The sequence below is a fragment of the Pseudomyrmex gracilis genome, unplaced genomic scaffold (assembly GCF_002006095.1).
Source record: "Pseudomyrmex gracilis isolate BER0280 unplaced genomic scaffold, ASM200609v1 scaffold_471, whole genome shotgun sequence".
Classification (NCBI taxonomy): Eukaryota; Metazoa; Arthropoda; class Insecta; order Hymenoptera; family Formicidae; genus Pseudomyrmex; species Pseudomyrmex gracilis.
Window position 1 is genome coordinate 30287 of NW_018021055.1, and position 11516 is coordinate 41802.

General features: G+C 35.5%; 1 protein-coding gene across 3 annotated transcripts; it reads left to right on the top strand.

Annotated features, from left to right (window-relative positions):
- The first annotated feature begins 850 nt into the window (after positions 1 to 850).
- On the top strand, positions 851 to 4673 carry LOC109860814 (multiple inositol polyphosphate phosphatase 1-like). Of its 3 annotated transcripts, none has more exons than XM_020440157.1 (8): positions 851 to 1045; positions 2080 to 2211; positions 2792 to 2985; positions 3064 to 3174; positions 3252 to 3405; positions 3556 to 3766; positions 3898 to 4107; positions 4206 to 4673. In XM_020440157.1, the coding sequence occupies exons 1-8, from the start codon at positions 868 to 870 to the stop codon at positions 4450 to 4452; spliced, it is 1437 nt and encodes a 478-aa protein (XP_020295746.1). In that variant the 5' UTR covers positions 851 to 867; the 3' UTR covers positions 4453 to 4673. The 3 variants fall into 3 exon arrangements, with proteins under 3 accessions (XP_020295746.1, XP_020295748.1, XP_020295747.1); XM_020440159.1 differs by having other exon boundaries at positions 3252 to 3309; XM_020440158.1 differs by having other exon boundaries at positions 2819 to 2985.
- The last annotated feature ends 6843 nt before the right edge of the window (positions 4674 to 11516 follow it).

Consider the following 11516-nt stretch of genomic DNA (forward strand, 5'->3'; position numbering starts at 1 on the left):
GAAACTTTTTTTGTTCATAAGTTTTTTATAAACAATGAGCGACGGCTAAAACCTTCATATTATTATTCAGGGAGGTGACCTTGATAACATATGTCAAAATTGTTGAGATCGGAAAATAGTCCGTATAACTGCATAATTACCGAAAGAGTTTACAGTTAATATGGACTGAATTAATTTTTCTCAGAATATGTGTCAAGATGATTTGTGGATTTTTCAACGACTTTACGCTTTTGAAGGCAATCTTTGATACTCTGATGTGTGTTTTATTTGTGAGGCACAATTTTCAACACCGTCTTAAATTTTTTGTTGTTATGTTTGCTACAACATCAGTACCTCAGTTAGTCAATTAACCGCGCGTATGTAATATTGTTAACTTTACTAAAATTAATATTTTGCAAGAATGAAGAGACAAGTTTTTCAGCGGTCACCATTTTGTACGGTTACATGACACATAATCGACCTCCAGAGAAAAGATGTATGAATACAAGAACTAACTTTTTTATGTATTATGAAAGCGTTATATACCACGGCGCAGGTACAAAGTTATTAAGAGTGAAAAACAAATTCAAAAGAGACAAAATAAATTGTATGATTTTCTATATTTTTACCGACTTAGTGTACTTTTAAACGCCAGCAATGACACGAACGCTCTGCATTTTTATACATAGTTATGACTAGATAGTATACAAAGAAAAAATACGTCTTATGCATATAAAAACAACTCAGATTTATCAGTATAAAACAGTCAATCAAAAGTTAAAACTACGATGGATTTGCCCATATATATAAAATATCAATGAAAATATAAGATTATATTATCAATATTATTGCTATTCTCATCGTCACAGGAGCAACAACTCTACAATAATGCGCAATAATTCGTTACTGCTGGTCATATCGCTACTGATTTTTTCGAGCGTTTACGTGTTTACGCGCGATGTCGATTTCTGCTTTGCGGACGAAGATGATCCGTATCTGTACATGGCAACGAAGACTGCCTATCATTTTGTTCACGGCGGCAAAACCCGATTTCAAACTATACCGCGTGAGTACTTTATATTTGTTTCTGTTAAACTTCTGTTAAAAGCAAGCAATTGTGTCAAGTTCAAATCTATATTTTGTCGTGTAATTTAATTTATGTACACTAGCGATCAAACATTCGCGGAATAGGCGCAAAGGTCTAACAAGGAGAGTACACGATGTGTGACCAATTGATTTTACCAAAACTTTTTGTATCGATAGGTCACTATGCCAAATGTTACAAGGTAAACGCATAAGACGCACTACTCAAGCGTTCACGAGAAAATCGCAATTAAAAATTTTCGAGCGACATAAGTAGATATATATATAAAATAGAGTGTTTTACTGAAGAGCGCGTGGCGCAGCCATAGCGTGCTAGACTAGTAGTGGCGGTAGAACGCTGCTGGTTCGAGTCTCGGTATTTTTTTTTGCCATGTGATTCTATGACTAAAAATCTATAAAAAATTACTCGAATTTTACTTGCCACACCGGGGCAAAAATCGATCACTTTTTAACATTCTTCTTCTTTCATGCAGCAATATGTAATGTGCCTTCTTGCAGTTAAATAAAACATGTTTCACATTTATTCGTATAGCACTGATTCTTCCGATGTTATTATTAATTATAAACACAATAAATAATTTAGTAATTGATACTAATTAATTCAAAATAACATTTATTTTGAATAATAATTGCAGTATATTATACAAATTAATTGTATTCAAAAAAAAAATTTTTCATCGAGACTCGTTCTATCGCCACTACTAGTCTAGCGCGCTACCGCTAAGCTACGCGTTCTTCAGTAAAACACTCTATTTTATATATCTACTTATGTCGCTCGAAAATTTTTAATTGCGATTTTCTCGTGAACGCTTGAGTAGTGCGTCTTATGCATTTACCCTGCAACACTTGGCATAGCGACCTAACGATACAAAAAGATTCGGCGAAATCAATTAGTCACACATTGCGCACTTTCCTTGCAAGAACAAAACTGATTTCCTTGGGTCTATTGCGTGAAGTTTTGATTACTAATGTACGTCTTTCTTTCGCTTTTGACAGACTGTCGACCGGTGCAGATCTGGATGGTTGCTGCACATGGTACAAGGTGCCCAACTCGCGACGAAATTGACAAGATTGTCGGATTGACCAGTCTTAAGGAGCAAATAATCCATAATCACGATGTACGTGGCGGTAAGTTGCATTTAAATCTTTCTCATATCTTTTATATCTTTCTTTGAACAAAGTTGACTTACTGTTTCTTTCTTTGTTTATCTCGCTTTTTCTTTGTTTTTAGTTTTTTTACAAGTTACATGTTTTTTGTAGAAAATAAAGATGAAAAGCTTCAGAAGTTCAAAAAATACACGGAGAAGGGCCAGTATGAGCCTTAAGACACAGATGTCAGTGTATGTAAAAAAACTCTTCTTTATTGAAATTTACGTTTCGATTCCATTGTAAATCATCTTCAGATAAATTATTTAAACCTATATGGTTTACAAAGCAAAAAATCAAAGGTAACTTACATATAAAACAAAACTAAATTAACAAAATTTTTGTTTTATATGTAAGTTATCTTTGATTTTTTGCTTTGTAAATCATATAGGTTTAAATAATTTTTCTGAGTATAATTCAAAATAAAATCGAAACGTAAATTTCAATAAAGAAGAGTTTTTTACACACACTGACATCTGTGTCTCAAGGCTCATATTGGCCCTTCTCTGTGTATTATATATTTTTTACTTCACATTTTTAATGCATCAACCGTCGTTTATAGATGGTCACATGTGTAATCGTGATCTAGAAAATCTACGAAGATGGTATCCAAATGCTTACTTGGTGCCGGAACGGGCAGAAGTTTTGACGCCGCAAGGGGTGGAGGACATGAAGCTACTTGCCAGAAGATTGCAGAGCAACTTCCCGGAGTTGTTGCAACCTAACGACAGCAATATCACAGCTACCAATTACAAAGTACACATCCTCACAATCATATTTTGCATGTTAATGTTAATTAATGAAATGAGACGATTTTGTTTAAAATTTGTTCAGTTTCAAACTGCCGGAGCACGTGAGAGCCTGATGTCTTTTATGGAGGGTTTATTTGGAAGCAGACACGCCGTATCTTACGAAGAGACTTCCAATAATGACACTTTACTTACTGTGAGTTTGTTTTTATCGTGTGTTATTCTATTTAAGCTCGCTCAAACTTTTATTTTAATCAATAATTAACTCTGCAGACATATAAAACATGCGCTTTGTGGGAAAATGTAAAAAGCGAGGATCAGTCGACTAAAAGTACGGAACGTAACAACTTCGAAAACGGATCGGAATTTCAGAATCTTTTGAAAAATGTCAGCCGACGGCTCGGTTTTAAATACGATATTTCTATTGGTGTATATATAATCATACTAAATGTATCGATAATTTATGTTCAATAAGTAATATCAAACGTCTAAAATAATTTTTTATAATAATTCTATATAATTATTGAAATCGCGCGAAATGTACTAATACTTAAGAAAATTATCTGATTTGTTTTAGACTTAATCAATGCTATGTATGACACATGTCGATACGAGAAAGCTTGGACCGTTACCACACTTTCACCTTGGTGCGCCGTTTTTAGCAAGGAAGAACTTTATATTCTAGAATATAGAGAGGATCTCGATTATTATTACAAAGCTGGCTACGGACGGGACATCAATGCTCGATTGGGATGTCCTTTATTGCACGATATGATGAAACACTTCTGGTATTACAGCAAGTTTTTTATTGTTTTATATTATATTTTTTATTTTTATATATATATAATTTGGTTTGTTTGTAATCCTTTCGAATTAGAAATTATAAGAAATATTATGTTAATTTATATATTTTTATCAGGAATATAGCACATAACAAAATCTCGGAAGAACCAACTGGCATCTTTTACTTTAGTGATGTAGTCGCTTTGCAAAATCTGCTGACCATAATAGGCATAAATGAAGATCATGACCAATTGACTGCCTACAACTTCAGAGACATGGCAAAAAGACAATGGCGCACATCTTTGATATCTTCTTTTGCTGCAAATCTTGTAGCAGTATTTTACAAGTAAAAATATGTGCATCTCCCACAAAAGATTATTATTTATTGTCATTTATTTTGAGATTCAATTAATGTTTATTTTAATTAAATATATTTTGCTACAGATGCAACGAAGGCTTTAATCGTAATAAAGTAATGTTCTATCTGGCTGAAAAATTGGTACGATACAATGGCTGCCAAGTAGGTCTTTGCGATTGGGAGTTTCTCAAAGGGCAATTTAGTCAACTTGCACATAATTGCAAGTTAGACGTTTGCTGGGAACCGAATAAAGCATCTTCTAGCTTATCGAGCTATGTAATTATTTTACTAACGTGTTTCTCTCTAGTCCATGGTCTTGCAAGCTATCATTAACTATAATATAAATAATACTAGTCTTGGTCTTTACTCTTCAATGATATATCAAATGTTAAATTGTAAACTGTTACGATAATATTAACGTTAATTAGGTATTTAAACGTGAACACCACGCGTCACAACAATCATTAAATATGTATTACTATATGTCAGTAACAGTAATAGTATATTTTATCATACTATAAGAAAAAATAACACACATATGTATTGCTTTTACATGTATTTTATTTATAAGAATTAATAATTATATAATATATATTAATAGTTATATAATATATATTTATCTTATATTCTGTATTCTTGTTTGTAAAATGTTATAATGAGAGAGAAGTGGCCAATACGAGNCAAAAACCAGATCTTCAATAAATTTCTTTATTAAAAAATTTTTTATATAACAAACGTTTTGACCTCAAATTTGGGTCTTCTTCAGTGTCTAAATACAATGATTATACAAATTACTTATGCGTTCTAACAAAGTGGAGTACTCGCAATGACAGCAGTGATTGGGAGACACCTCCACGGAAAACAAGGGCCGTCCAGACCGAGATCACCGGCGAGATCCGCAGCAAAAACCACAGGTCTACAGAGAAAAGACATCATAGATCCCGCAGCCGACAGCGCTCACCACGGCAGTCAAGCAGCTCATAGGGAGTATGTCGGAGCAGAAAGGATCATAACCATAACCGTCGACATTGCAGGCTCACCAGAAAACAACTAAATCACATAAACACTAAACGGGTCTTGCCAGAACCTTGCTGTATAAAGAATGTAAATAGTTGGAAGAAAATATATATCTTTTTGGATACCAGAAAGAGCGTAATCGTCAATAGCGCTCCCGGTCTATCTACAGTCCCGGCTGCTTACCTCTCGCTGCTGTTTTCCTTAGCTGCTGTACGAACACGCCCAAATTTATTAAGAATTAACTATAATAATTAGTATATGTTAATAAAACAGTTGTTCACGTCATTAAATTATATTTAATAATAATACTAATAATAACAATAATTACACTAATAACAATAATAATAATACTACTAATAATAATATTTTTATCCATTGTTGCAGGTACATTGCTCTGCAATAGTTAATAAACTTATAACTTAAATATTGGGACTACAAGTTAGTTCGGTCCGTTTCTAAAAGATGGCTCCGGCTGTTGTAAATGGTTCATAGTGACAGCTGATTTTGGCGGTCTCAGAGAGGTTAGACATCTGCTACTAATATTCAAGTTATATCGCTTTGAGTTTCATACAAAAACCTTGATTTTTACTGTGTTTGAAATGTCGAATTTTGTGTTAACCAAGCAGCACTTGCGGGAGATTTTAATTTTCTGCTTTAATTGAAAGAAAAGTGCAGCTGAAGCCCATCGAATGCTTGTCAAAGTTTATGGTGACACTGCTCCAACTGATAAATCATGTAGGGAATGGTTTCGACGTTTCAAGGATGGAGATTTCAGAGTTGAAGACAAGCCTCGCTCTGGACAGCCAAAAAAATTCGAAGACAAAGACTTGGAGGCATTACTCGAAGAAAATCAGAGTCAAACGCAAAAGAAGCTTGCAGAATCATTGAGAATAACTCAACAAGCTTTTTCTGTACGATTGAGAGCCATGGGAATGATTCAAAAACAAGAAAATTGGGTGCCTTATGAACTGAAACCGAGAGACGTTGAAAGGCGATTTTTCACTTGCGAGTTGCTGATTCAAAGGCAACAAAGAAAATATTTTTTGCATCGGAATGTGATTGGAGATGAGAAGTGGATATTCTACGACAACCCCAAGAAGAAAAAATACTACGCTAAGCCTGGTCAATCTTTGCCATCGATCTCAACATCAACATCAAAGCCGAACGTTCATGGTTTGAAGATCATGCTCTATATCTGGTGGGACCAAAAGGGTGTTGTTTACTATGAGCTGCTGAAACCTGACGATTCCATTACAGGCGATCTGTATTGGCTACAATTGATTTGTTTGAGTCTTGCATTGCGAGAAAAACGGCCGGAATACGAGCAAAAACATGATAAAGTTATTCTTCTTCATGACAACGCTCGGCCTCATGTCGCAAAAGTCGTAAAATATATTTGGAAACGCTTAAATGGGATGTTTTACCGTATAACGGAGCCGATTTTCTATCGGCTTCGCCCGGCCTTCCGCCTGCCGGACAGCTCGGTCGTTGCCAAGGTTCGGGAGAGGGGAAGGCGAGAAATTGCGACACTCGGTTGTTTTAATGCTGTAAGGTATTGTGGTTTATTCTATTAGATATTTACAATGCGGTTTTGTCGGTTTGTTTGATTAGTGTTATCTAAATTACAGCGGAGATTCGGTCGGTAATTTGTAATTATGAATCTCTTACGCGCTGATTTTATAGACGCGATCGGTAGATTTCGGAGCGGCGGGAACCGCGTCGGCGCGGTGATTGCTTAATTCTAATTCGGTGGGGAAGATATATACACGGGCCTTATATACAGTGTGGAGGGTTGAGTTGTGAGAACGATTGTTTCCGAGAGTCGTGAGAACTGGATAACAATGTGGCGGTTACAACGGCCGATTGTGCGCCGGAGCGCCGGAAGTCGGGGCAGTACCTCGACGGAAGCAGTCAGGATGGCGGCCGAGTCAACACCTCGACGGGAACGGTCAGTATGGCGGCCGAGTCAACACCTCGAGATGCCGGAAGTCGAGTCAACACCTCGACGGGAACGGTCGGTATGGCGGCCGAGTCAACACCTCGGAGTGCCGGAAGTCGAGTCAACACCTCGACGGGAACGGTCGGAAGTCGAGTCAACACCTCGAGATTGGAACGGTATCTCCGAGTCAACTTCTCGGAGAGCGGTAGCGGAATAAGAGTCTCGAGTCAGCACCTCGAGCTCAGTTTGTAGGAGTGGCTTTCGAATCAACACCTCGAGCGCCGGGAAAGGAATAGGTCTTGACTGCTGAAATCAGTCGGCTTTTATACCCCGGAGTGGCCTATGGTCGGCGTGTGGGACGCGGTTGTTTGCGTGCTGTGGCACGCACCTGCGGGCTGACGCACGCGTGTCTGCGCGGTGCTGCTATAAGCACGTTGCAGGTATTATAGCGCGGCGGATCGACGCACACGTGTGCGTTGTTTTCGTAGTCGGCTATAATCGAGTCGCAGAAACTATAGCGGGGTTATTCTTTATAATACAAAGGAAACTTTTAATACTTATAGTAGTAAATACAAAGCAATATAATAATAATGGTTATAATAATAATATAAAGCATAAAAAAAAGGAAATATAATATGTATATAATTGATAGGGTTCGTCCCATCACAACCGCACCCGTCGTATTCTCCGGACATTGCTCCGGACATTGCTCCTTCTGATTACTGGTTGTTCCGAAGGATGCAGCACGACTTGGCAGGTTAACGGTTCACTTCTTTCGCAGAAATCGAAAATTGGCTCCAAACTTGAATCGCCTCCAAAGACGAGTCATTTTTTTGAGGTGGAATTCGAAAATTGCCTGAGAGATGGGAAAACGTAGTAGCCAGCGATGAACAATACTTTAATTAATCTGTTCATTTATTTTGTTTTGAAATAAATGCATTTTTGAACACAAAAAAACGGACCGAACTAATTTGTACTCCCAATACATAATAAATAAAATGTGTAGAATAGCTTGATAATGAGTAGATAAAAGAATTACATTTCAGTAAAGAACAAGTGGTCTCGCGGACTGAGTGCAGAAGCTACGAATATGAAAGTCTCGAGTTCAAATCCTACCATCACCTCAGGATTTTTTCCGGTATTTTTCATCAAGTTGATCAGTTGATCGGTAAACTGAATCAGACCTTTAAAGAGATTAATTCGAGTGAAATCTTTAATTAATTTTTGTTTTACAAGGCAATGTGCCAGTGATTTTTTTCATATATCACCGTAATATTGCTGTAATGCATTTCAACAGACATTTGGCTGTATTACGGTATGACCCATCCAAAATTCGGAAGTAAAACTGCACATGATGAAAGACTATTACATAAGAAACATATGTCAAGTTTGGATTACGGCATATTGAATATACTGAAGATATGAAGAGCAAAATCATGTTTAAAAAAAAGAGTTTTTCACAATTATCTCCGAAATTATTCACATTAGAGAAAAAGTTTTCAAACAAAAAATGTAGGAAATTAAATTTTCCACACAAAAGGTTATAATCTTCAATCATATAACTTCAATCGTTTTTATGGTAGAACGCTAAGAGCAAATACTGAGAGTTTTTTACGATTATCTCCGCGATTAATCACATTATAAAAAAAGGTTTTAAACAAAAAATATAAGAAATTAGGTTTGGAAATATAGTTTTGGAAATGTGCAGTAAAAGAACAGAATTACTATGTGTTTTCATAGTCGTATATCTGCATATTTTACATCGCAAAGTTGTAGTTAATTGATACTCAATAATAATTTTTACACTTTGTATGTTATCACTAAGCCGTATAAGAAATTCCTTAGCATCTTGTTGAACAGTTTGAAAATATTTCTCATCTGTCAGTCTACGCACTTCAGTTACATTTTTTAATTTGTCATGAAAAATTTAGCTGTCCAATACTTTTCTCACAGCATTTGTCCGTTCTAGACGTAATAACGTTTTTTTAATAATAGTTTAATAGACACTGAATAGAAGCGTTAACATAGCATAATACAAAAAAAAAAAAATTTAAAAATTATTTATTCAAAATATATGCAAATATCAGGTGCTTTCTAACTACGTACACAGGCGACACTGTGTAACACTGTGTACACTTCGGTGCTTTCCAACTACGACACAAGTCGACACAATTGTACACAGCTAAAATGCTGTGTTCAACTGTGTCACTCCATGGATACCAACTTTTTTCCGTTTATTTTTCTATAGAATGCTATTCTTGTAGACTGTTTTCTGCTGTGCTTTTAAATTATATTTGGAACAGTATTAATCATGGAAAGTATGTGATACATATTTTTAAAATTATTTTATTATTTGTTATAAAAATGTAATAATAAGTATTGACATAACTATTCTCTCGTGTTTTAATTTATCTCGTGTCACTTGATGTCCTTAAAATATTAATCTTCTACAATTCTGCAATATTTATATTTCAGAGTATGCAATTAAAAAATATCAATTTTACTAATGATTAAATAATAATTTTATTATCTAATTATTGAAACAGATGGTTTTACATGCAAACATTGCAATGCATATATTGCAATATTAGACACAGCACCCTTACATGAATGTTTCACAAACAAACATATATATATGGATAGTAACAATGTTTTATTTACAAACGACAATGTGGATGTTAATGACAAATGTAAGTTTATTTATTTACACGTATAATTTATTCAGTATAAAAGCCATTTTCTAATCTAATTTCAACTTCTATAAATTAAAGCTGAAATAAAATCTGATATAAAATTTGTAATTTGTGCATGTATTATGTATATGATTTATTCTATGCATGGAATTTAATGTATCATAATTTTTTTTTAATATATAATAATAATATATAATATAATGTAGATAAAAGAATTGTTATAGCAAAAATATATGCTAAAGAATTTACAAATTATATTGTCCATTGAGAAGAAGACCGAAAATCGACTTCCGCAACGATGGTTACTCACTTTGGCTATTTTTTAGCGATAGTTTAAAATATACCATATTCATTACGCATATATACCGGAAAACTTAAATGACTTATGTAAAGTGATTGTTCCGCACTCTGACGATGAAAACTAAAAGTTAAAAAGCGTTCCAACTACAAGTCAACACTGTGTTACACTGTGTCACACAGTGTATGACAATGTTCCGTTGTTGGAAAGCACCCATCAATATATGAACGCGCTAAATATAGGAGCTTTCCAGCTACGTACACAGGCGTACACTGTGTAACACAATGTCCATTAGTGTGAAAAAGAGCATGTCAGTGTGTCTCACTCACACTAGTGGACACTGTGTTGCACAGTGTCGTCTGTGTACGTAGCTGAAAAGCTCCCTATGTCTGACTTGCGAGCACGAGCGCGGCTGTGAACGCGGCTTGCGTAACGCTCGCGTTTTGTGTATGTGTGTGTGTGTGTGTTCTATGTACGTAAGACTGAATCTTAAGAATCTTCGTGACATATTCTCGCATTTTGAGGTGTAATATTTTAGATCTCTGGATTGACTGAACCAATTTAATTTGCACTTCTTCCAATTGAAAGCTTGTAATGACATTTATTAAGGACAAGTAAATTTTTCATTAGTGGTATAATTTACGAAATATTTTGTATCAAAAATTCATTGCGAAAAAACTCGGGATAAAGTACACGGTAGCGTCTTGACAGTAACACTCATTCGGCGGATACTTTTATGTACTTGGCGTCAAGACGCTACCGCATCTCTTGATATCGAATGTCAATATGTTTAGTACGCTTATGAAGTTCAGCATTCTTAACTAACTTAATAGCACTTTGATTATCGATGAAAAGTATACTAGCGTTGTCACGTAGACATTCGATGTCTTTTAACAATTTTTTAAGCTACATGACTTTCTTTGTAGCAGCCGTTGCTGCAACTCAGACTCCGTAATACTGAGTGTCACCATTCTTTGTCTTTGCGAAGACCAAGTAACTGATCCGTTTGCTAAGAAAAACACATAACCAGTCGTGGATCTACATGTTTCTACGTCGCTCGCATACATTGCGTCAGAAAAACCTACAAGTCGAGCTTTGCTTCCGCTTGATACAGTATATCACGATCTGTCGTATTTACTAGACAAGAAAATATTCCTTTACCGCACGCCAGTGATTACTATTATAATTGCTAAAAAATCTGCTAATTAAGCTTACTGAGTAAACTGAGTAGGCAATATCTGGACGCGATACGATAGCTAGAAACATGAGAGAACCTACGGCTTCACGAAAAGGTACTTTTTCGATTTTATTATTACAATCGTTATTTACTGGATATAAGATTACATGTGGATCTAAGGGATCACATGTACAGAGCGGAGCACCATATCGTGCGCCGTGAGGAGAAGTAGTTCTCCTCCGGCTGCCTCCTACTAGCACGCGCCAGCGACCC

Bases quoted from the DNA above. Each gene is read 5' to 3' on its own strand.
- LOC109860814 (XM_020440157.1), top strand. From the start codon at position 868: ATGCGCAATAATTCGTTACTGCTGGTCATATCGCTACTGATTTTTTCG. The intron at 3,406-3,555 runs GTGTATATATAA...GATTTGTTTTAG, and splicing joins TAAATACGATATTTCTATTG to ACTTAATCAATGCTATGTAT. The intron at 3,767-3,897 runs GTATTACAGCAA...TATTTTTATCAG, and splicing joins GATATGATGAAACACTTCTG to GAATATAGCACATAACAAAA.